Source organism: Excalfactoria chinensis, chromosome 6 (assembly GCF_039878825.1).
Source record: "Excalfactoria chinensis isolate bCotChi1 chromosome 6, bCotChi1.hap2, whole genome shotgun sequence".
Taxonomy (NCBI): Eukaryota; Metazoa; Chordata; class Aves; order Galliformes; family Phasianidae; genus Excalfactoria; species Excalfactoria chinensis.
Window position 1 is genome coordinate 25,171,317 of NC_092830.1, and position 21,599 is coordinate 25,192,915.

The following is a 21,599-nucleotide window of genomic DNA, read 5'->3' on the forward strand; positions in this document are numbered from 1 at the left end:
GGCTCAGCTTTTTTCCCAGCATACAGCAGAGGTTTTGACCCATGTGGCCTAAGGACCCCACCTAGAGCAAACCCCGAGGGCTGTTTGGACGCGGTGCCCTTCTCCCTGCCTTTCCCACTGTTATTCCTTCGAGGTCCCAAGCGGGTTTGCAGCGGGGCAAGGCTCCCAAAGGCACTGCGGCACCACTCCTCTGCGAATACACTTGATGAACGGCGAGTCCCCTTCCCTTCCCCGTCCCGGGGAGCGGCGCGCATCTTCGAGTCGCACCGGCGGGGCTGCGGTTGCCGACGCCCTTCCTGTTTGCCTTGAAGACTTTCCCAGGCGCCGCAGGTTTCGCACCCGCTTCCGACGCACCGGGATCCGACGGGGCCGCGCCGAGCTCCCGCTGAGCGGCGGGGCGCAGGGATGCGCGGAACGGCTCTGCCCTCTGCCGTCCCCGCCCGGCACAGCCGCGGACCCGCAGCGCGGAGCATCCCCTGCCGTTAAGCCCTCTGCGGAGGGATTCGCCGCCCGCTGCCGGCGGCGGAGCGGTTACCCGGAACCGAACGCACCGCGCCGCACCCGGGACAAGAAAGAACGCGAATCTCCGCCGTTAGCAACCGTTGCCCGGCAGTTGAGCGAGGCTGCTGCCGGCCGGCAGGCGGCGACACACCGGCTCACAGGGAGGGGCGGCGCGGGGGGCCGCTCGGTGTTCCGGTACCGCACCGCACCCGCGGGCACCGCACGGGCAGCAACTCCGCGCCCCGGCCGTCCCCGCAGGCGGACACCGATCCCGCGGCCGCCACCCGGCAGTGGGTGGAGCCACGGTGCCGGCAGCCAACCAGCTCCGCCGCCGCCCGGCCGCTCGGCCGCCGCTGATTAGCTGAAACATGGGAGGCGTCGGTCTCAGGGCCGCGCCGATTGGTGGAGGCGCTCCGCGGCCCCGCCCCGCCGCTGAAGGTGAGGGTCTCCTCCAGCAGCTGCGCGGCGGTTGTTGCGCACCGTGCGGTACCCGCGCCGCCATGGCCGCCTCCATCTTCGCCTCCGTGCCCCGCGCTCCCCCCGTCGCCGTCTTCAAGCTGACGGCGGACTTCCGGGAGGACGGCGACTCGCGGAAGGTCAACCTGGGCGTGGGCGGTGAGTCCGAGGCCTCCCTCCTTGCGGCGGGGCCCTGACCGGGATCGAGGCCGGGCCCGGCGGTGGGCGTAGCGAGGCCTCGCCCCGCGGAGCGGCCCCGCCGCCTGTCGCGGTGACGGCGTGACCCGGAAGGTCGCGCACGTGCGGGCGTGGTGAAGGTCGTGACCTGTCCGTGTGTCCCTGCCGTGCCCGCAGCGTACCGCACGGACGAAGGCCAGCCGTGGGTCCTGCCGGTGGTGCGGAAGGTCGAGCAGCTGATCGCTGGCAACACCGACCTCAACCACGAGTACCTGCCCATCCTCGGCCTGCCCGAGTTCCGCGCCAACGCCTCCCGCATCGCACTGGGCGATGACAGCCCGGCCATTGCACAGAAGAGGGTGGGTCTGCTGTCCCGGCTCACTCTGTTTCCATGTCCCGTGTGCATAGGCTGACCCTTTGGTTTCTTTCTCTCTTCCAGGTTGGAAGTGTCCAGGGTTTGGGTGGGACGGGCGCTCTGCGTATAGGTGCCGAGTTCCTGAGGCGCTGGTACAATGGGAACAACAACACTGCCACCCCTGTGTACGTCTCGTCCCCAACGTGGGGTGAGTGCTGCCCCTGTGCCGCCTCCTCCCTGGGTCAGGGGACTGGAGACCGAGAGATCTTCTTTCTCAGGCTGAAGGCCGTGTCTCTGTGTTTTGGTGTTATTTAAGGAGCTGTGAGGACCGGAGGAGGTGCTTTGCTGGTCTCACATCTCGTGTTTTGTGATTTCTTTCCTCAGAGAACCACAACTCTGTATTTATGGATGCTGGGTTTAAAGATATTAGAACCTACCGCTACTGGGATGCTGCCAACAGGGGCTTGGACCTCCGGGGGCTGCTGGATGACATGGAGGTGAGTAAAACAGGAATGGGATGGGATGGGCTGAGCTCGGTCCCAGGCATTCAGCAGCTGGTTGAGCTGTGTAAGTGCATCTGTGCTGAAAAGATTGCCTTTTGGTGCCCAGAGCAGCTCACAGTCTCTACCTGTGCTTTGGGTGCTTTAATGTGGTACTGCATGTGACAGAGACCTGCTCTCTCCCCAGAAAGCCCCAGAGTTCTCCATTTTCATCCTCCATGCCTGTGCACACAACCCAACAGGCACAGACCCTACTCCAAACCAGTGGAAGGAGATTGCTGCTGTTATGAAGGTATGGCCTTTGACCGTGCTATATCAGTGTGGAGTGGACAGAAAGCTCTTGTGCCAGCTGGAGCACTTGCATCCAGATCAGGTTCCGGGGAATGTCACGAGATGTGGCAAGAAAGAGAAGTGTCCCATAGGACAAATATTGAAGGGAGAGGCTACCAGGATACTGATCGCGTGTCCTGTGAGAACAAAGGGCTCAGAAAATGGAAACATCCCAATTATGGTCATGCCTTCAAATTCTTACCTTCAGATTCAGATACTTTTCACAGGTGCTTCATATTGGGATATAAGACAGTGCTTATCTTGTGCACTGCTTCCTTCAGAGTAGGAAGGAGGGAACTGCTACAGTTTTCTTTTGCATTTGACCTTTTCTTGACCACCTCAGTCTTCCTTTACCTCTAGAGAAAAAACAGTAGTTTAATGTTTCTGGGACATGTTTCCTTTGTATTCATCTAGAAGCTCAGTGGTCATTTGTCCTCCAGTGGGGACAGTGGTGGGGGGTAAAGTGAAGGTTGTGGAAAAGGGATTTTCCCTCTAACACTTTTCCTCCTTCCAGCGACGGTGCCTGTTTCCGTTCTTCGACTCAGCGTATCAAGGTTTTGCCTCTGGCAGCCTGGACAAGGATGCCTGGGCTGTGCGATACTTTGTCTCCGAGGGCTTTGAGCTCTTCTGTGCACAGTCGTTTTCCAAGAACTTTGGGCTCTACAGTGAGTGTCTGGCAGTAAGCTGGCCCAGCGGCATCATACCCAGACATATGGGGCTGGCATGCTTGGAGGAGGGCAGAGCCCTGCTTTGCAGCAATGTGTAGGACCAGAGACTCATTTCTCTTGGCTTGTCTACAGATGAACGTGTGGGGAACCTGACTGTGGTGGGGAAGGATGAAGACAATGTGCAGCGTGTACTTTCCCAGATGGAGAAGATTGTGCGTACCACTTGGTCCAACCCTCCCTCCCAGGGAGCACGCATTGTGGCGACTACACTTACTTCCCCACAGCTCTTTGCAGAGTGGTAGGTGTATTAGGACCAGTGGAGAGGGAAAGAAGAGGTTTTCTCTGAGTATTAGGCTCTAAACCAGGTAGGTGCCTACCCTCACTCTCTGCTTCTTGCCACTGCAGGAAGGACAATGTGAAGACAATGGCAGATCGGGTCTTGCTGATGCGGTCAGAGCTTCGGTCTCGCCTGGAGTCACTTGGGACCCCAGGCACCTGGAGTCACATCACAGATCAAATTGGCATGTTTAGCTTTACAGGGTTGAACCGTAAGTACAAAGTGTTCTAGTGTTGCCTTTGGAGGGGAAGTGGGGATTGGATGAAGAAGGTGGTGCTGAGGGTGAAATGGGCTGAAGTAATCGAGGCAAGAATTTCCTGGGGGATCCGGTATTGCTGCCATTGTAGCTAGGCAGGGCTGAAGCATCAGCATTTTAGTGTCTGGTGCTGAAAGTATTTTGCTTGTTGTGGAAGATTCAACCAGCTTAACCTGGTTCTTTGGGCTTTTCTAAGCTTTGGAATTACTGCTCTGACCTGGTGTCTAATTGCTTCTCCAGCTAAGCAGGTGGAGTACCTGATCAAGGAAAAACACATCTACCTGATGGCTAGTGGGCGCATCAACATGTGTGGTCTGACTACCAAGAACCTGGACTACGTGGCCCAGTCCATCCATGAAGCTGTCACAAAAATCCAGTGAAGCACACGAACAACCAAACTTACACGAACTCACCAAAGTTGTAATGTGTAGTCCTGTCTTACTCATGGCTTGCCATGTCCGCACCTCTTGGGGTTTAATAAAGATGGGAGCAGGAGCTCAATTAGGGATAGTCTTATTTTGACCTTCACTGAAGTACCCCTTGCAATACGATGAGCCCTAAGAGGTGGGGGCAGCATGAGCTGCCTTAGTTCTTGTTTGACAGCAGCCTGGTATTCAGGCACTTAGAGCTGCATCTTTAGCACATCCAAATCAACTCCTTACACTGATCTGTTTGATCTAGGCTAAGTCCGGTGCCAGTGCAATGTGGGATGGGTTAACAGCCCAAATTGTTGTTCTCTGAGACAAGTTGTCAACTGTTGTCACTTGATAGTATTTGTGCAGGGGCAAAGCTGTTACTAGCTTTCCTCCACACATTTTCTGAGCCTGATGCGAGCAAACATTTGTAATTGTGACGATTGCTTAGTGTTGCTGACAGAAAATTAAATCTCCATCTCTGAATGCTATCACTGCCTTGTGTGATGTCTTCCCTGTGTGAGCACTGCCTGCCATGCTGGCAGCTTGCTGCTGGTGGAAGGGCACACACTGTGGAGCTATACTTTTTGGCACAGTAAGGTGAAGGTGACTCCTTTCCTCTGCACCCCGCTGCCTTCAGGCTATGTCAGCCTCTTCTGTGCTGAGGTTATAGCATTGGCATCTTGCTTTGCCCATTGGGCTTCACTCCATGTGCTTCGTTTCCCTTTCTCCCTTGTAGTGTGTTGCATTTCTTACCACTGTTGCTACTAATTGAGCACAGTGCTATTGGAGTAGTGTAGTTCAGAGTCCCCTGTGATTCTGTGTGTGGCCAACCAGTTCTTCACACCCGTCATTCCTGTTTCTCCCCCTGCTGTACCTTCTGCCCTGTTCTGTCTGTGTTTCCTTGCTGGATGTCCATGTGTTACCCAGCCATCTGGCCTCTCTCCCTGGCCCTGAGCTCCTGGCCTGTAGATAGTTCCTGGTTTGTTTGTTTGTTTTTCTGAAGACTGCTGGTGAACTGCTACTTTCTTTGGCTTCAGTGGGGTTCTGTCAGCAGCAGCCTGGGTTTCTGGCACTGAAGAAGTGCTAGGACCATCTGCTGCTGCTCTCTGCAGTCAGGAGCTGATATTGCCACCTTGATATAACAGACTCCTGCCAAGGTCTTGATGAAGAAAGTGGAACAGCCTCATTTCTTTGTGTTGGTCAGTGATAGCCTTCAGGGATTTTGCTTATGCTACAGTTAGAAAGTAAAGGGGAAAACCATGCCTTGTTCCTTTGCTGTGTTTGCAGGGTGCATTCAGTCTCTGATTTTGTCTGTAGTCTGTGAAGTGAAGCAGATGCTTTGTGGCCTTCAGGAAGCTTCCACTGCTTCCCTTGTCAGGCCAAGGGGATTCGTGCATCTTCTTATGTCTCTGTCTTTCTCAGCATGGTTATTCATATCACACAGATGTGAGAGTGAGGCAGCATTTTCTCTGCAGTGGGAGAAGTGGGAGCTTTTTCTCTCCTTGGTGCCCACCCACGGATGGGATGATGATGGTTAAAGGATGACTTCCAGGGCTCAAGGGAAAGAGTCTGTTATTTCTGACATCTGGCTACACTCCTTAGGGATCTCCAGACATGGAGCCTGCACTGCTATGCTTACCAGGCTTATTTTTCTAACAAGTGACCTACATTTCTCTTTTCCTATGGTATAAGCTCATTACCTATTATCTCACTTACCATGGCAACAGAGAACAGATGATTCTTTTTTCTCTTTTCCAAGAGCTTTTTATGTGCTTACCAGCTTCCTTTTTCCCTTTCTTATCCTCCACCAGTTCCGATTCTGCGACCCCGTTTCCCTCAGCCTCCCTGGGCAGGTTGTGTTCCAGCCCTTGCTTTCCCCTGGCCTCCTGTTAATGGCTTTGTTTCCTTAGTGGGGCAGAACCCAGGCAGGGATGCTGTAATTCCAGCTGAGGTTTTATCAGCACTGCTGGCCCAAAGGATTTCTTCCACTATCTCAAACTGTACTCCAGCACGTGTATTATTAACTCCTGTTCTCCCTCCCCAGCCCTTGTCTGTGTTGCTGTGGTCGAACCCTTGCCCAGGAGCTCATCCTCACACATAGCAGGAGAATCTGTCCCTGCACCCATTAACACAATCAGGGCATCACTCAGGGAGAAACTGCTTTTAATGTTGACATCCCTGTTGCGTTCAGCCTCTACAAAACTACAGACCGGTTGGTGCTGACCCGGAGGCTCGGCACAAGCCTGCCTCGCGCAGAGGATGGTCAATGCGGTGCGGAGCAGCCGGTCATGGGGGTGAACTGTGCTCCCGTGCCGGGCTGCGGCGATGTTGGCGTGCGCTGCGACTGTGCATGGCACTGGGCACGGCACAGACGTGTACTGGGGCCCTGAGCTGTGGGTGGCACCCCCCAAATAGCGTTGTCTCCTTATGGCGGAGAGCACGTGTGTGCAATGCCCAGCGGAGGGGGGCTCCAGGCCTCACAGGATGGGGATGCGCAATGATGCTGAGGGTGTTGTGGCTTGGGCTGCCCCTCCCTGTGCTGCCCGCAGGGAACACTTCTCCCCCTTTCCTTTCTCCACCTCTTCCTTGAGACCAGGTACTACCAGGGAGCAGCTGGGCCGGGGCCCTCAGGCTCCAGCAAGCTGCTCCGTGCCACTAGATGCTTCAGTCCCCGCTGTGTGTCCTTTGGCCTGGGGATGGGGCTCTGCAGTCCTGCAGGGAGGGGCGGCACGAGCGGGCGAGCAGAGCGAGTGCAGACCTGCTGCTGCTGGACACGGGCCTTGTGGCAGGAGACCACCATGCTGCAGACCTGGAAGATGTACATGGCCCAGTGCAGGTAGCCAGAGTAAAAAGTGTGAGTAGGGGCCTCGCTTTCTCTCTCTCTGCCCTCACCACCCTATGGGTGCCTTGGCTCTGTTGTTGCAGCCTTGGACCCTGCAGCAGCCCTCTGCTATGTGTATGCCTGCACAGGGCTGCCCTTGCCTATTGCTACTAAGCACAGGGTGGGTCTATCATTTGGCTTTGCTGTTTGAACAGCACAAAACTTGATTTTGCAGTGTGAAAACCAACCTCCTGTTTGCTTAGGGGAGCAAAGTGCAGGATCCTACCTGGGGTCCACGTGGGCCTCCAGCACCGTGCTCTGGCCACGCTGCTGCTCAGGTGATCAGCGGGGTGAGATTGGAGCTCTCTTCTGGCATCTGCTCACCTTCTGGTGACTGCCGCTGCCTGTGCTCACCTGCAGCAGCAGCACCAAGTTGCTGCTGGGCTTGGGGTGCTTGGGCTGGAGCAAGCCCTGCATGCTTTGGGCAGAAGGGTGCAGAGCACCTTGCTCAGTCACTCACTCAGTGATCTCAGCAGCCTCTTGCCCAAAGTCTCCTCGGAGCTGCTGGGGGAGGAGACGCTCCCGACCTCCCTTCCTGGGGACTCTGCCTCCAGCCCAGGGCCGCAGCACTCCCTGTCTGCAAGAGCCCAGCCTGCCTGCAGTGCCCCGGGGCAGCCCGAGCCCCTTCTGCCCCTGAGCTCTGCCCCCAGCCAGACTCACCCTGCCGCTCACCACCATCCTGCTGCTCAGCCAGCTCCTCCTGGATGAAGGGGATGGCCTCCATGCGCAGACACACAGAGTCACTGGGGCTGCGCTGACCCTCAGACCGGCTGTTCCTCTCGATCAGGAGGGTGGTGGTATCCTCCTTGGGTGTCTGTGGGGTGCCCCGAGCTGTTGAAGCCTTGGTTGAGTCCCTGTCGAAGGCTTCCATGTCAGGGGACTGGGGCGAGCTGTCCATGCGGCTGGCCACCAGCGCATTCTGGTACTGCTGTCGGGTCACCTGGGCACACAGAGGGACACTCATACGGTTCTGTGGGCAGCAGGATGCTTCAAGAGATGCAGGGCAGCACAGCCCACCCAGCCATACCTTGACAAATTGGACATCACAAAGGATGTGCACAGAGTAGTCGGGAATGTAGATGTTGTTGCTGCTGCTGTAGAGCTGCGTGGAGCTGCCCCCGTAGTCATTGTGCTCCCGGTTTGGGGACTCGGAGCGGTTGAGCCCACTGCACCGTGAGGGGGATCGGTTCACTGGGGACAGGTGGGGAAGCAGAGAGAGGGGAGAGAAGGGAGATGATGTTGTGCATAGTCAGGTATCCTTGTTGCATCCAACAGCCGTGCCCCTTTGGCTCATCCATACCTGGAAGAAGCACTTGGGGCAGGAATCCCTCCACCCAGCTGTGGGGCAGCAGTGGCCACCCCACCTCCCATCGTCCCCTTGCCACCCTGCACCCTGGCACCCTCCTCCTGCTTTCCCTGTGACACCCCATGCAGGGTGCAGTGCTCCCAGGGCCACATGTACCTGCTGCAGCGTATCCCACAAAGCAAGCAGGGCAGCACACTGACCGATGGCCTCTGATATACAGTGTGATGGATTCTGTCTGGTCACTGATTTATTAGGGAACAAAGGCAGCTTGCTCCTTGCACAGGTGACATCAACATATCGCTGACTTTGCTGCTAAAATGTCCTCCCGTTACCCATTTCCCAGAAAGCAAGCTCAGCAGGGCAGCATGCACGTGGAGCTGCGGCTAACCGCGGTCAGCAGCAGCAAGCAGACAGGAAACATAAGCACCACATGCAGGAAATTAAATTTATGGGAAGAGCAAAAAAAAAAAGAAGCTCATCAATCCATTTATGGTTCCTGTTTCTCCCCAATCCCTTCTTCTTGGGCAGAGGCCCCTGCTCAAAGCTGGGTGCCATTACCTGGAGAGCCAGCCAGGGAGTCCCCTCTGCTGAAGGCGAAGGTACGGGACACAGAGACAGGCACTGCAGGGAGAGGTGTGTGAGGGAAGGGAGGGGACATGTAAGAAGGGTCACATACCAAAAGGAAAAATGAAGATGTAATCATGCACCAGGCTGGGCCCCAACCTCCCTGCTCCTCCCCCAGTGACTCTTCTCTGTGTCATCCCTGGACAAAAACCTAATGCAAATAAACATCTGAGCACAGGCAGCAGTGCTGAGTATTGACAGAGAGGCTTCATCTCGCTGGGAGCAAAAGTCTGGGTGATACCAGCAGAACTCTGTGCCTGGCCTCCTGCTTTGCCCCGCTCCGGGCTTCACACCTACCCTGGCCACCAATACCAATAAGGGAGGGTTTGATAAGAGAGCTGTATAACCAGAGTTAATGAATAACCAGTTGTAAAAAGCCCAAGAGTTGGCATTTGCATCAGCATGTCATTTCTCCACTGAGCTCTGGAGCAGAGCTGGAGCTGCTCTCAGTGGGGAGCACACCCACCGCCCCTCCAGTGCCATGAGAGGTGCCCCTAAACACCTACACAGGAAGGAGGATCCCGCCAGGCTGCCCACTTTCCGCACATCGTTATCTGCAATGACAACAAAAATGCATGAGCTGCACAGGAAGGGTGCTGCGTGCATCTCACCCTTGTCCCACAGTAAGCAGAAGCGAGGGCAGGGCAGGAGGGCCCGCAGAGCCCTTACCCGAGGAGACGATAGCCATGATGGCAGGGACGCCATAGTAAGTGAATGCCCCGTTCTCAAAGCGCAGCCCTTCCTTGCCAACCTCCACTTCCACTTTTCCCTGGAAGGAGGAGGGAAACCCACTCAGAAAGGCCACCCTGTGCCACCCTGTGTCAACCCATGTCAACGCGTGCCACCCCACACCCCTCTGCCCCACACCTGCAGGATGAGCACAAAGTAGTCAACGGGGCGGTTGCGCTGGTAGAGGTAATGCTCCGCCGCCTTCTTGTTCTTGCGGTCATACTTCAGCTCCTGGATGACGTTGGGGTGCTTGAGGAGCCGCAGCAGGATCTTCTCAGAGAGGTATGGGGACTTGAAGGGCTCCACCTCTATGGGGAGGCAAGATGGGGGTGCTCAGTGGGACTGGGGGACCCACCTCCCCACAACACTTGAATCTCACTGCACACCGAGCCGAACTCAAGGCCATCGTATCCCATTTCTCCCCCAGTCTAAGGGTACCTGTAGCCATGAAGCGATGCGTCGCCAGCAGGAGCTGCGGGGAGATCTTCACCTTCATCTCACTGTCTGACAGCCTGAAGATGGAGAAGTCCTGAGGCTTACGGCCCCGGTGGGGCACACGCTCCTTTTTCCGGTTGTCCGCTGTGGGCACAGAGCAGAGGTTAACCACAGAAGCACACCTGGCTCATGTCGCGGCAGGGCTGGGGCAGCAGAGGGGTGGACAAACCATGCTGGGCAGCACCTGGGAGGCAAAGCATGCTGCTGCCTTCAGAACAAGGCTGGGGCTGGTCTGCCTCCAGCACTAAGGGTTCCTTAATATTGTACCAATGTCTCTCTATCATCCTTGTCTGGGGAAGGACGGCAGTTTGCTTTGCCCCTTTCCTACCCACACCTCTGCCTGTTTGTGGGCTCCCACCCTGGCTCCTGCAATCGCAGTAGCTGCTCCAGGACACTAACTGTACAGATCCGTCTCATCCAGGATCTCGGATTTGATGATCTCCTCAATGACATCCTCCAAGGTGACAATGCCCATCACCTCGTAGAACGGGTCTCCTTCCCCTTCGTTGTTCACCCGCTGCACGATGGCCAGGTGGGACTTCCCTGTGGAGGGAGAGCAGACAGTGAGATCTCCACCCAGACAGAGGCATCCCAGCACCGTGGGTCAGTGGGACAGGGCTGGTGGGACAGGGACAAGGCCATAGCAACACCTCAGAGCAGTCCCATTGCCTGAACCAGCTGCTCCCTGCACCAGACACACCCTGCATACCCTCAGCCTCACTGGCATGAGGCATCTGATTTTAATGCAGAAATATATTAGTCAGTTTTAATGCAGAAAAGTTTGTTTTCAGCTTTCAGCTTATCTCCTGAAGAACTCTTGGGCAAACAATCTGGGCATGGAGCCTGAACACTTTGCAAGCCATCAGCTTGCACCAGAACATTTTCTCCAAACCCTGCCATGATGGCACCACATTACCTTTCATAGGCTGGGACCAGAGCTTTCCTTCAGCTGAAGTGACAGTGACCCCTGCACAGCAGTCCCTGTGGTTCCTAATCACAATGTCACCCCTAAGGAGCTGGTGGCCATACTGACACACTCCCAGCTTTCTTGCATTTGGCACCCTTTGAGCATCATGACCAGTGTTCACATGTCCAGCCCTCTGTAAGCTGTTTTGGCTTGTTCAGCTTCTCCTTTCCTTTACTGTCTGTTCTGATATCTGCTCCTCAGCAGCTCGCCTAGAACCCAGCCTCCAAGCCCTCCTGTACAACAACCTTTGGGTTTCCAGCTCTGACCCACCAACAGCACTGCTCCGCTGACTTCTTGCAGCTCCTGAATGGGTTCTGAACCTCTTGTTTTGATGAAAACTCTAAAAACATCCTTCATCAGCACCATATCCACCAGCTTCCTTCCTGCTTGTTCTCTGTCTCCCTGGGGTCTCCCCTTGCAGCACCCTGTGCCTGCAGTGTGCAGATCCTAACCTTACCACAGGCACTGCAGGATCCTGAGGGAAGCTGAAAACACCCTTTTCTCCCCCAAAACCAGCAGCAGTGGTGGGACAGGGACAGGCAGCCTGGAGCTGTCCTTGTGGGGAACAGGCGACCTTCCAATAACCCTGCCCTGGATCTGGGACAAGCAAATGATGTTTTTCAGACAGAGATCAGTGTTATACATTGCTCACATTAAAGCTTGGGCATTTTCCACAGGATAAATTCCCTCCTCCTCATACCAAGCTTTTATTGCAAGATTTCAGAGAGCAGCTCGCCGCCTCCCACGCTTACAGAATTAGAAACGAGAACATTGCATCACAGCAAGTAGCAATGTTGTTCTTCACAGAAAGCTGGAGATGCACTTTAAAAACCTAAATCAATAGTCTGGAGGTGGCTAACTTTCAGTCCGTTCCTTGGGCCGGGCTATTTCCCCCATTGTGCACAGCAGTTTGTGCACACTCTGTGTTCGGTGGGTAGTAAAGCAACGCGGCTTGTGACTTGCAAAGCAAAAAGAAGCCGAGTTGGCTGCAGCACAGCAGCAACAGCTACGTTTCATCTCAGCAAAGTCCAACTTTTGAAAGCAGTTCCTTTGCCAAACCCCACTTCCAAGCGCTGGGGCCATCTGCTCTCCTACGAGCCCTCTGGTGAGAGCAGAGAGGGGAGAAGTTATTTCTTTTGGCCCAGAGCTCATTGTTAATGACATTTACATGCAACCCAAAACCACCAGGCCCTTACAAAAAGCTTAGGTGCTACTTAGAGGCAGTCAGAGAGTAATGGAGGCCATTCTTCTTTTGGCCAAACACCTCCACCGACGCTGTAATTTACTCTACATAGAAACAGGACTCCAGCCCCACACTTACACGGCAGCTAATCAGATCGCTTAGAGAGAACCCAGCACCATTAGGCTTGGAGGGCCTGACCACACTGGGGCAGAGCCAGCAGCACTGTCAGACCGCTCAGGAGTTTCACAGAAAATAAACACTTTGAGCTATGCTATAAACCCCCAGGCTTAGCTCTGCAGGCTGACATGCAGGTGAGCTGCACAGCAGGTACCCAGCAGTGCGCTGGGATCAGCCCTCACTCCCCCACAGCTGCACCCAGCTTTTCCTTTGGGTCTGGTTTGCCACCTGAGGGAGATGATCTCATTTTCAAAGTGCTGCTCTTGGAGCAGACCCTAAAATTTGGCAGCGGGGTGCCCTGCCTGTGGCTTGCATGTGCAGTTACACGTGGGAGCTGCTGTGTTCACCCAGAGGATGGCTGGTGGGTCTGTGAGCAAGTATGAGGGCTGGAGCTGGGCAAAGTGGAAGCTGTGTCTGAGGCAGGGTGATATAGGGACAGTGCTGGGGGTGGCAGCTCTTCTCCAGCATCATCCTGCAGGTCTGCTTCAGTGGGAGTGCAATCAAGAGAGATAAATCACTCAAACAAAACAAGAAGCTTAATCTAAAACAGCTTTAAGAGCTGCAAAGCTGATTCCAAAAGCTGTGCTATTGTAACCACTGCTTGAATGTTCCAGCGTATGAGTTATGAGAGCTAACAGTTCCACCACAGCTGTCACAGGTGGACTTTATGGAGGTATCACTGATGCCACAGTGAAACACTTGAGAATCAAAGCTCTGGTTTGGCAACTGCTAGAGAAAATGGGCAACTAACTTCATGTGTGCAAAGAGCTGCTCTGTACAGGAAGCCCATAGGTGACTGAGTGCCTGCTCAGCATGGACACGACTGTAGTGAATTCTTTATGAGATACGCAAAACCTGCTCTTTTCAGTCAACAGCTTTGCTGAGAATTTCGTGCCTTAAAAATGCCAAATTACACAGCTAAAACTTATGGAAGGAGACAATACCTGAGCAGAAATCCAAAGCTTTGTGCCCAATTTTAGGGGCCTTGATTTCTGCTGGTAATAGATTCACTCCAAAGTGTCCTGCCTGATGGAGGAACATGGCCTGAGCATGTGGAAATGCCTTTGCTTGCGGGAGAGAAAGTGCTGTTGGCTGCAAATACAGCCCAGGATCCTTCCTTATTGTTTTTTATGTAGGTGCTCTGCCAGAGGAATGCTGAAGATGCCTCAGCGTTGTCTCTTGTTCCATGAGAACAGCACTGAGCAGGTAATTTACTTTTGTGCACCAGGGTGATGTGTGGGCACCTGGATCTGTGAGGAATCAGGGCAGTGAAAAGGAGAAAACCACAAAACCTTACCTAGCCCAGGTCTTCCTTGGGAACGGGAACTCCATCTACATCCTTCTGTCTCTACTGGAGCACAAAAGCCTCTTGTACTCTGCTCTGGTGCTTTCCCTAATCCTAGGAAGAACTTGGGGAAAGATGGGGGCATGAGCTTTTTGGAGCAGCCGATGTATTACGGTTGGCAAAACAGACGAGAAGGCAAGAGGGAGATCAGTGCAGATACAATCTCATCTTCCATCATCTGTACGTTGGCCTGCTGGGTATGCTGCTGCCTGCCTGCTAATGGTAAATTCAAAACCTAAATCTTTCCAAAGGGGCAATGCAGAATGTTTTTTGGAGGTGCCCTTGTTGTGGGCCACTTTATTCCTCCCCATGAGGCCAGGAGGGAGGTGGCAGCTGGGTGGTTCCCCAAGGCTCAGTGCTGGAGCAGCGAGCAGCACAGCACTCACACAGTGTGAGGCTCAGAACAGCATTCTGGGGAGGAAATGAGCGTTGCAGGCGGAGCTGCAGCATGATTCACTGCCAGCAGCTTTTGTGTAGCAGCACCTCGCCCACTGGCAGCCCAGTGCCCATGGATGGGAGGGTTCCTGTAGGCTCTGTGCTCACACAGCTGGAATACGGGCACTGCCCCAGCAGGATGCCTGAAAACTGTGGGTTCAGGAGGAGGGCTGCAAGAAAAGCAGCTGAAATAGCACAGATCTCAGCTCCCAGCACGTGTAAGAATCTTTCCCAGCTCTGTTCGATTTGCAGACATCTAATAGAGGCTGTGGTGTATTTATAAAAGCAATGACAGGCCCCGGGGCAGAACTGTTCCTTGCTCAGCAGGAAGCTCACTGCTGGAGGATTTACTTTTAGCAGCTTTTAAAAGGCACCAAACCATCAGAGAATAATCGGAGTTGCACCTCAGCCTCCGGCCTATGGAGAGATGATGACAGCATGAGCAAATTTCCACTGCTCCTATGCCAGAGGAAGGTGACCTGCTGAAAGGTGCCACTTCTGCACATAGAACTCCCCCCAGGAAATGTGCCAGCAAAATCCATAAATGACTTTTAACAGGGAGAGACTGTGACTTCCCCAAAGCCACCTACAGAGCAGGGAGGTGCAGCTGGAGGAAGGGCTCCCCACGGCTGCAGGGCTGCTGGCACTGCTGTGGCTACCTGCTGGGGATGGGGGGGGAGCTGGCTGTACTGACCACAGCATTGCATGCTGCCCATATGCACACAGCTCTTCTGGCTCTGTTCTCCTGAGGGCAGGTTCCTCTTAGTGGGACCTTAATCTGCCCCTCTACATTGCTTTGCTTTGCTAAACTCGGTGCAGCAACCTGCTGCTGATGGTCTGTGTAGGTAGGACTGCACAGTGAGGGAGAAGGAATGCGTCAGGTAAACAGGGATAATGCAGTGTGAGAGCAGCAAGCCAGAGGGGAGAGAAAAGGGACAGAGCTGAGGGAGGTGTGAGAGAGAGTTGCAAAGCACGGCGTTTAATCATACGCTGACATTTTCAGTAGGAATGAATGTTTGTGTACTATGGCAAGGAGTTCAGGCAGGAAAACTGAGCGCTGCTTTTGCATTATGCAAGACCTGACATTATAGGTGTAGGGAATGTGGCAGAACGTTAATCACTGCTGAAACACAGATCTGGAAGTAAATATTGCTATCCAGGAAGGGAAGACAGAAAACCTGGTGGGTATTTTGTATAAGCATGGCAATAATCGAGAGAAACCAGGGATAGAGTAACTGTTCATCATGGGAGAAGGAAAAGAAAGGTAGGAAGGAGAGGTCACTGTAGAAGTTTGATGGGGATGGAAGCACTTGTCATTAGTGGGGACCTTAATTTCCTGGAAAGAGGCTGGATCCCATCAGCGGGGCTGGATCTCATCAGCGGGAGCAGTTGCTGTCCTGCAGGCACCTGGGATGTGTGAAGTGCTGAATGCCCTCATTAGCGGCTCACTGAGCCAACCAGCTCGCTCTCTAATTAGCAGAGGTGTCACAGAAGACCTGGAAGTGGAAAGCAACCTTGATTGGATCCAACAAGATACTTTGCCGTAACTCAAACTGACACAGAAAATGAGACAGTGATGAAGTTTCTTAATACCAAATGAGAAATCTTTATTTTAGAAATTAGGTAGTCGAATGAACTGGGTTGGAGGCAGCTGGGATCCAACACGTGTGGCAGCGCAGGAGCTGGAGCCTTTGAAACTGAGAGAAGAAGGGTAAGGAGGGGCTCGAGTCTAGGCTGGGGGCAACCATCTACAGACATGAAGTACTGGGGGTGAATAAAGGGCTGGAAATAGGGGAAAGATGCATTAGAAGAGACCAGCAACACCAGGGGTTAAGAACATGGTGGGGGGAAGAGCTGGAACTACTACAGACCGAGCTGGGTTAGATTGTAAGACCAAAAGCAGGAGTTCTCAGCCATGTGGTTAGAAAACACAAGGAGAGATGAGGGAGGAGTAGAGAGAAGATTGAGGGACAGCTCTACAAAGGAGCTGCAGCAAAATGCCCCAGAAGACCATGCTGGCAAACAGATGTGGGAGAGGAAGAGCCTGAAGCAAAATGCCAGTAGTTTAAAGGAGCACAGCAGCAGAAGGTAAAGAGCCTTCACTGGAGATGGGGACAAGTATGGGGAGAGCTGATGGCAAGGCATGTGAGTGCACTTGCCACTTGAGGGAATGACACACAGAAAACACCTTCAAGGGACGGGGCAAGGAAAGGGCAAGGCAATCACAGGTCCATTCCTATGGGTCTATTGATCCATAGGGTACCAGGCTGTCAAACCAATCTGGAAAAAGAAGTAGCTGAATGCATCAAAGTAAATCAGATAAAGTGCAGGGAGGTTGATGGGGGGAGAATGTGCTGCTCCCCTGACATCCCAGGGAACAGCTGACACTGACAAGGCAGAGGCGGTGAGATCTCAAGTGAACTTTGTAACATACATGCAGGAGATGAATGCACAGAACAAACTGCAAGGCATACGGTGCTCGGTGCTGTGCAGAGCTCCTCACCCTGTGTCCCTGGAGGTGGCGGGCGTGCAGGGATGACCTGCATGTCCCCATGTGCCCTCCTGGTATGCACAAAACTGATCTGCCGCTGCCCCCCAGCTCTGAGAACCAGCAGGGGATGACTCAGAGAGGCTTTCTCTGCTGGGGGTGGAGCAGATTGGCCCTTCTCACATGATCAGCTCTGCTTGTGGGCAGCTGGGAGCCGTGTTACATAACGCAGGATGGCACTGCTGCAGCCATTTCTTACAGGCTCACTCATGGTGGTGTGACGTACTGAGCAACACACAGCAAAACACTCACGGTTCCCAGCGGGAGAAAAACCACATGCTGTGTGTATTCTCAAGGTAGAGTTAATGAAACACAGCACAGCCTTGCTGGGGCTGCTGGCAGCTGCATTATGAATACTGCCACAGCTGTATAGAAAGCAGAGCTCTTTCTAGGGGTTTAGGCTGTTTTCCTTTCATTAAACCACATGCTCAGAACCACTCTCTAGATCCACTTCTACCTGCTAAGCTGAAAACACCAGAACTGAGTAACGAGATGTCATCTGCCCCACATTCCCCTGTGCAGAACAAAGTGGTGAGCAGCAGGGTGGGCAGGCACCAAGCCACCTTGCCACCACCCTGAGACCCTGTGGGATGCCTCATCAAGAGCACAGCAGCCTCCAGTGCCAAAGGCTCTCATGACCTCGGTAGCACCATAGACATGGCCACACTGCAGGCCTCAGTCTCCCTGGAGCAGTCTTGCCAGTGGACCCCAAGCGCATGCAGGGCCCGACTCCCCCCAGAACCCTTGGTACCTGCCGGGTCCTGTTGGGAGGTGACACTGGGTGGGCTGAGCAGGGACTGGAGGGGACACAGGGGGAGCCCAGGGGTGGCAGCCCCGCAGCCTCACCCTTCTTGAACTCCTCGAGCAGCGTGTCGAGGCGCGTGTCATTGAAGACACAGTGGAGCGGGCGGCGGTAGAAGCGGGTGACGGTCTGCAGCGGGGTGCAGTCATCGGGGTCAACAAAGGCCAGGTCCTTGACAAAGAGCAGGTCGACGATGTTGTCGCGCCGGTCGCCCTCGTAGACGGGGATGCGTGTGTAGCCAGAGCGAAGGATCTCGGAGACGGTGGCAAAATCCAGCACGGCATCGGCGCGCAGCATGAAGCAGTCAGCCAGCGGCGTCAGCACGTCCTCCACCACCTTGGTGCGCAGCTCCAGCGCTCCCTGTACCATGGCCAACTCCTCCCGTACCAGGTCGCCGTGGGGCCCGGCGGCACGCAGCGTCTCCAGCAGCCGCTCACGCGTGGAGAAGACGCTGAGCTCCTGCCGGAGCGCCCAGTCCAGCAGCCGGCTGAGCGGGTAGCACAGCGGGAAGGCGGCCAGCATCAGCAGCCGCGTGAGGCACAGCGTGCGCGACGCGATGGCCAGCCCGTGCCGCGAGCACACCGAGTAGGGCAGCACCTCGCCGCCCAGGAAGACGGCGGCAGCGCACAGCAGCACCGGCAGCCACGGCGCTCCACGCGGCCCTCCGCCAGCCGCCGGCCCTCCGCCGGGCAGAGACGCGCACAGCCAGCCGGCCAGCGCCGCGTTGGCCCCCGCCTGGCCCAGCAGCAGCGTGCACAGCAGGTAGGTGCCTCCGCCGCCGCGCACCGCCTGCACCCGCCGCGCCTGCTCCCGCTCGGCGGCCGAGCCGCTGTTGCGCAGGACGCGGAGCTCCAGCGGGTCCAGCGAGAGCAGCGAGAGCCGCAGCCCGCTGAACAGCGCCGACAGCCCCAGCAGCAGCAGCGCGCCCAGCGCCCGCAGCCAGCCCGCCTCGGGCAGCGGCAGCAGCCAGGCGCCCAGCGCGGGGGAGGCCGGCCGCACCCGCAGCAGGAAGCCGCCCGCCGCGCCGTGGTGCGCCCACGTCCGCCCGTCCCACGCGCACAGCGAGAAGAGCCGCCCGCCCGGCGCCGCCGCCGCTTCGCCCTTGCGCGGCTCCCGCACCCGCACCTCGGCCAGCGCCGAGCCCGCCGCGCCGCCCGAGCGCAGCGGCCCCACCACCTCCACGTCCGAGGCCCAGGCGCTGCGCTCCCGGCACCGCTCCGCCGGGCCCCGCGCCGCCTTCCCCCCGCTCGCCGCCGCCGCCGCTTCCTCGATGAAGACCAAGCGCGGCTCCCTCTCGCCCGCCGGCCCGCGGCTGCCGTTGCCCTCGGGCTGCGGCTGGAAGTAGAGGCGCAGCAGGAAGCGGCTGCCCTCGGCTGCCTGCACCGCGCCGCCCTCCAGGGACACCCGGCCCGGCGCCGTGTCCTCGGGCCGCAGCCCCAGCAGCCAGGCGGCCCCGGCCGGCGGCCGCGGGGACAGCGAGAAGAAGAGCAGCAGCACCGCGCCCCGGCTCCGGCCCCAGCCGCCGCCGCCGCGTCCCGGACCCGCCGCCGCCATACCGGCACCGCAGCGCCCGCACCGCACCGGGACTGCAGCGGGGAGCCGGCGCGGCGCGGCGCGGAGAGGAGCGGAGCGGAGCGGCGGCACACGTGGGTCGGGGGGCGGGCAGCCGCCGCGCCACGTGCGGTCGGAGCCGGCCTGCGGGAGGGGCGGTGGGGAGCGCTGCCGGGAGGACACGCGTGGGGTGCGGTGGGGTGTGGGGTTCGGCAGTGGGGTGCCACGGGAACGTCCGCCAGCACTTCCATCCCTCTGTATTCCTTGGCTAAGGAACGATGCACCCTGTAGCGAAGATTTATTCTTATTTCTGTATGTATTTATTTTACTTTACTTTACTTTACTTTTCTCCCTAAGTTGATGGGTTTTCTCCGGCATTTCAGTGGCCGTGTGTTCTCTCCATCCGTCAAGCAGGTAACCGCAGCGCATTCCTGCCCGCAGTCTCCTTGCCCTCCGCACTCCTCGGCCGCTGATCCCGGCTTGTGCTGAGGCCGCGGCGTGCGGGAGGAGCCACCAGGTGGCAACCTCTCTCCGTGCTGCTGCTACGGGCTTTGGTGGCTTTTCCACCCTACACTCAGGAGCAGCCGCAGCTTGTTATCTTGCTGCCTACCAGCAGTGCTCAGTGCACGCTGGCAGAGCCGCCCCGGGTATTGGAGGGGCAGCTTCCCGCTTTGTTGGAGGCACAGCAGCAGCTGCTTCAGCATTGCTGACCTCGTCAGGATCCCACCTTGTGCACTGACATGGAACGAAGTAAGCAGAGTGCTGGGATTGCAACGTGAATTGGGGATTGTGAAGCCTCGGTGACAATAGCTCTGAAAAAAAAGACGTGGCCAGAGGGTGTAAATACGCAGAGGAGGAGGAGTGCTCAGTTTGGGATGAGCTGCCCTGGTTCTGCAGCCCCAACCACCATCTGTTGCGCTGAGCTCCATCTAGCTCAGGCCATAGCTGCACTCTCACCAGATGTCAGCTTACATGAGCTGCGTGTAGAAGTGAATTGGTGCGAGAGCTGTGGCCCGATGTGCTTTCAGTAGGGTCTGAGCTGCAGAAGTGATGACGTGCTGGCCGGCCTCTCGCTGCGAGGATGCACTCCAGAAGTCGCAGGTGTGTGGCTGGAGCTTGGTCAGTGAGTCAGGATAGGAAATATCTTCCAAAGCTCCAAATAAGACAAAACAAACTGAGCTTTAGCACATGCTCAACTGATTGAGCCTTTGGCAAACTGTGATATGAATTTCCAGGGCTCTCACTGAGGTTGCATCTTGCCTGCTGCGTCCTTCGGCCCCGGTCCTCCAGAACAGGGTGAGGAGTTGCCGTGGGATGGCTGTGGGGATGGAATCATTAGCAATTCCAGGTCATGATGGGAAACAGAAGGAGTGAAGAAAAGCTGGATTTTGATCTATTTCTTTATTTATTTTCCTCCAGAAAGTGGGAATAAAGCTACGAGTGCAGAGTTGGCTGCTCATGGAATATCTGCAGCGTGATTGGCACTAATGCTCTGCAGCCAGTGGGAGAAGATACGTTACCCAAGTAAGTGAAATGAGCACTGAGAAGTGGGATATATGATAACTTCTGAAGCAGAAGGAATAAGACCTCGGGCAACAGAGCTCCAAACAGTGCGCTGTCTTTTTTCCATTTCTGAGCCTGTGGTGCTCAATTAACCCCTTTTCTCTGTGCTATGTTCTCTATCCCGTGGGCTCACACAGCTTTACCCACCCTTCTGGCTGATGATGTGTTAAACGCTTGGTTTGCGATCATCAGTTTTCTCCTGCAATGATACCCAAAGCTCTGCTGTTTTGATTTAAAGTGATTTCGGGTCTTTTGGTTAACAGTTAAGGACGGTCCCCTCCAAGAGAATCTAACTTGAGGAAGCCATGAAATTCAATTCATTTCTGCAACTTAAATATATAATCAGTGACATATGGGAATACTAAATACGGGGGGAAATGTCATTGCTTAAGTGAAATTTCTGCGTTCAGTCAAAACCCAGCAGTTGTAACATCAAACTGTAGTTTCCATTGTACAGGAAATAAAGCATCATTTTTTCAAAGCAAATAGACATGCAATTGCATGCCTGTTATGTTGCTTATATAGCTTTATGCTTAATTTTCTCCACGTTGCTGTTAGTGAAGGGCCAGCAGAAGGGAAACTGCAGGGAGATGGAACAACACGACACATTGAGCCTGCTGGAAAGGAAAGTGCACAGGAGATGGCTGTGCTGGGAACACAAGCTCTTTCCTGCTGTTGTCTCCGTGCCTGGGTCAGGGGCACCGCGCTCCATGGGACCTTCCCCAGAGGGAGCTTTGCAGCCTATGGTTACATGAAAGATTCTGATTTTTTTCCGCCTCCCTCACCCCAGCAGTGTCCATAAGAGCCTTTTGGCTGCTGCTTCTTCCGCTGAGCTTCAGCTCCTCATTGGTCTCCGCACACAGCCCCTTCCTCTCTTTCTGTAATTGCCTTGTTTGCTCCTCCAGCCTTGCACTTCATCCATCTTCCTATTTCCCCTCTCTGATCTACTCCTCATGGCCGCTTCCTTCAGTTTTGCTGCTGGAATGTGAAGCATCTC

At 55.5% G+C, this 21,599-nt stretch overlaps 3 protein-coding genes across 13 annotated transcripts in view; 2 read left to right on the forward strand and 1 right to left on the reverse strand.

Moving 5' to 3' along the window:
- The first annotated feature begins 908 nt into the window (after positions 1-908).
- Positions 909-4,484, forward strand: GOT1 (glutamic-oxaloacetic transaminase 1). The gene is made up of 9 exons (XM_072340707.1): positions 909-1,116; positions 1,312-1,493; positions 1,574-1,697; positions 1,874-1,986; positions 2,177-2,281; positions 2,834-2,984; positions 3,120-3,285; positions 3,393-3,535; positions 3,821-4,484. The coding sequence occupies exons 1-9, from the start codon at positions 1,002-1,004 to the stop codon at positions 3,958-3,960; spliced, it is 1,239 nt and encodes a 412-aa protein (XP_072196808.1). The 5' UTR covers positions 909-1,001; the 3' UTR covers positions 3,961-4,484.
- Positions 4,485-6,142: 1,658 nt separating this feature from the next.
- CNNM1 (cyclin and CBS domain divalent metal cation transport mediator 1) lies at positions 6,143-19,124 on the reverse strand. Of its 2 annotated transcripts, none has more exons than XM_072339971.1 (12): positions 17,533-19,121; positions 10,431-10,574; positions 9,975-10,115; positions 9,675-9,844; positions 9,477-9,576; positions 9,314-9,361; positions 8,742-8,804; positions 7,905-8,068; positions 7,538-7,817; positions 7,338-7,454; positions 7,104-7,231; positions 6,143-6,805 (listed from the first exon to the last, which is right to left on the reverse strand). In XM_072339971.1, exons 1-11 carry the CDS (start codon positions 19,040-19,042, stop codon positions 7,152-7,154), a joined length of 2,817 nt encoding a protein of 938 aa, XP_072196072.1. In that variant the 5' UTR covers positions 19,043-19,121; the 3' UTR covers positions 6,143-6,805; positions 7,104-7,151. The 2 variants fall into 2 exon arrangements, 1 of the variants encoding a protein (XP_072196072.1); XR_011904023.1 differs by having other exon boundaries at positions 6,144-6,805; positions 7,338-7,450; positions 17,533-19,124.
- HPSE2 (heparanase 2 (inactive)) overlaps positions 18,114-21,599 on the forward strand; it is an 85,538-nt gene continuing 82,052 nt past the window's right edge. For 4 of the 10 annotated variants that reach the window (XM_072339975.1, XM_072339976.1, XM_072339978.1 and 1 more), the window contains exons 1-3: positions 19,426-20,140; positions 20,275-20,335; positions 20,459-20,563. The gene's annotated coding sequence lies outside the window, so the exon portion shown is untranslated. Of the gene's footprint in view, positions 18,251-19,192; positions 19,352-19,425; positions 20,141-20,274; positions 20,336-20,458; positions 20,564-21,599 lie in introns of those variants that run through there. The other 6 variants (XM_072339973.1, XM_072339972.1, XM_072339980.1 and 3 more) reach the window with 6 other exon arrangements.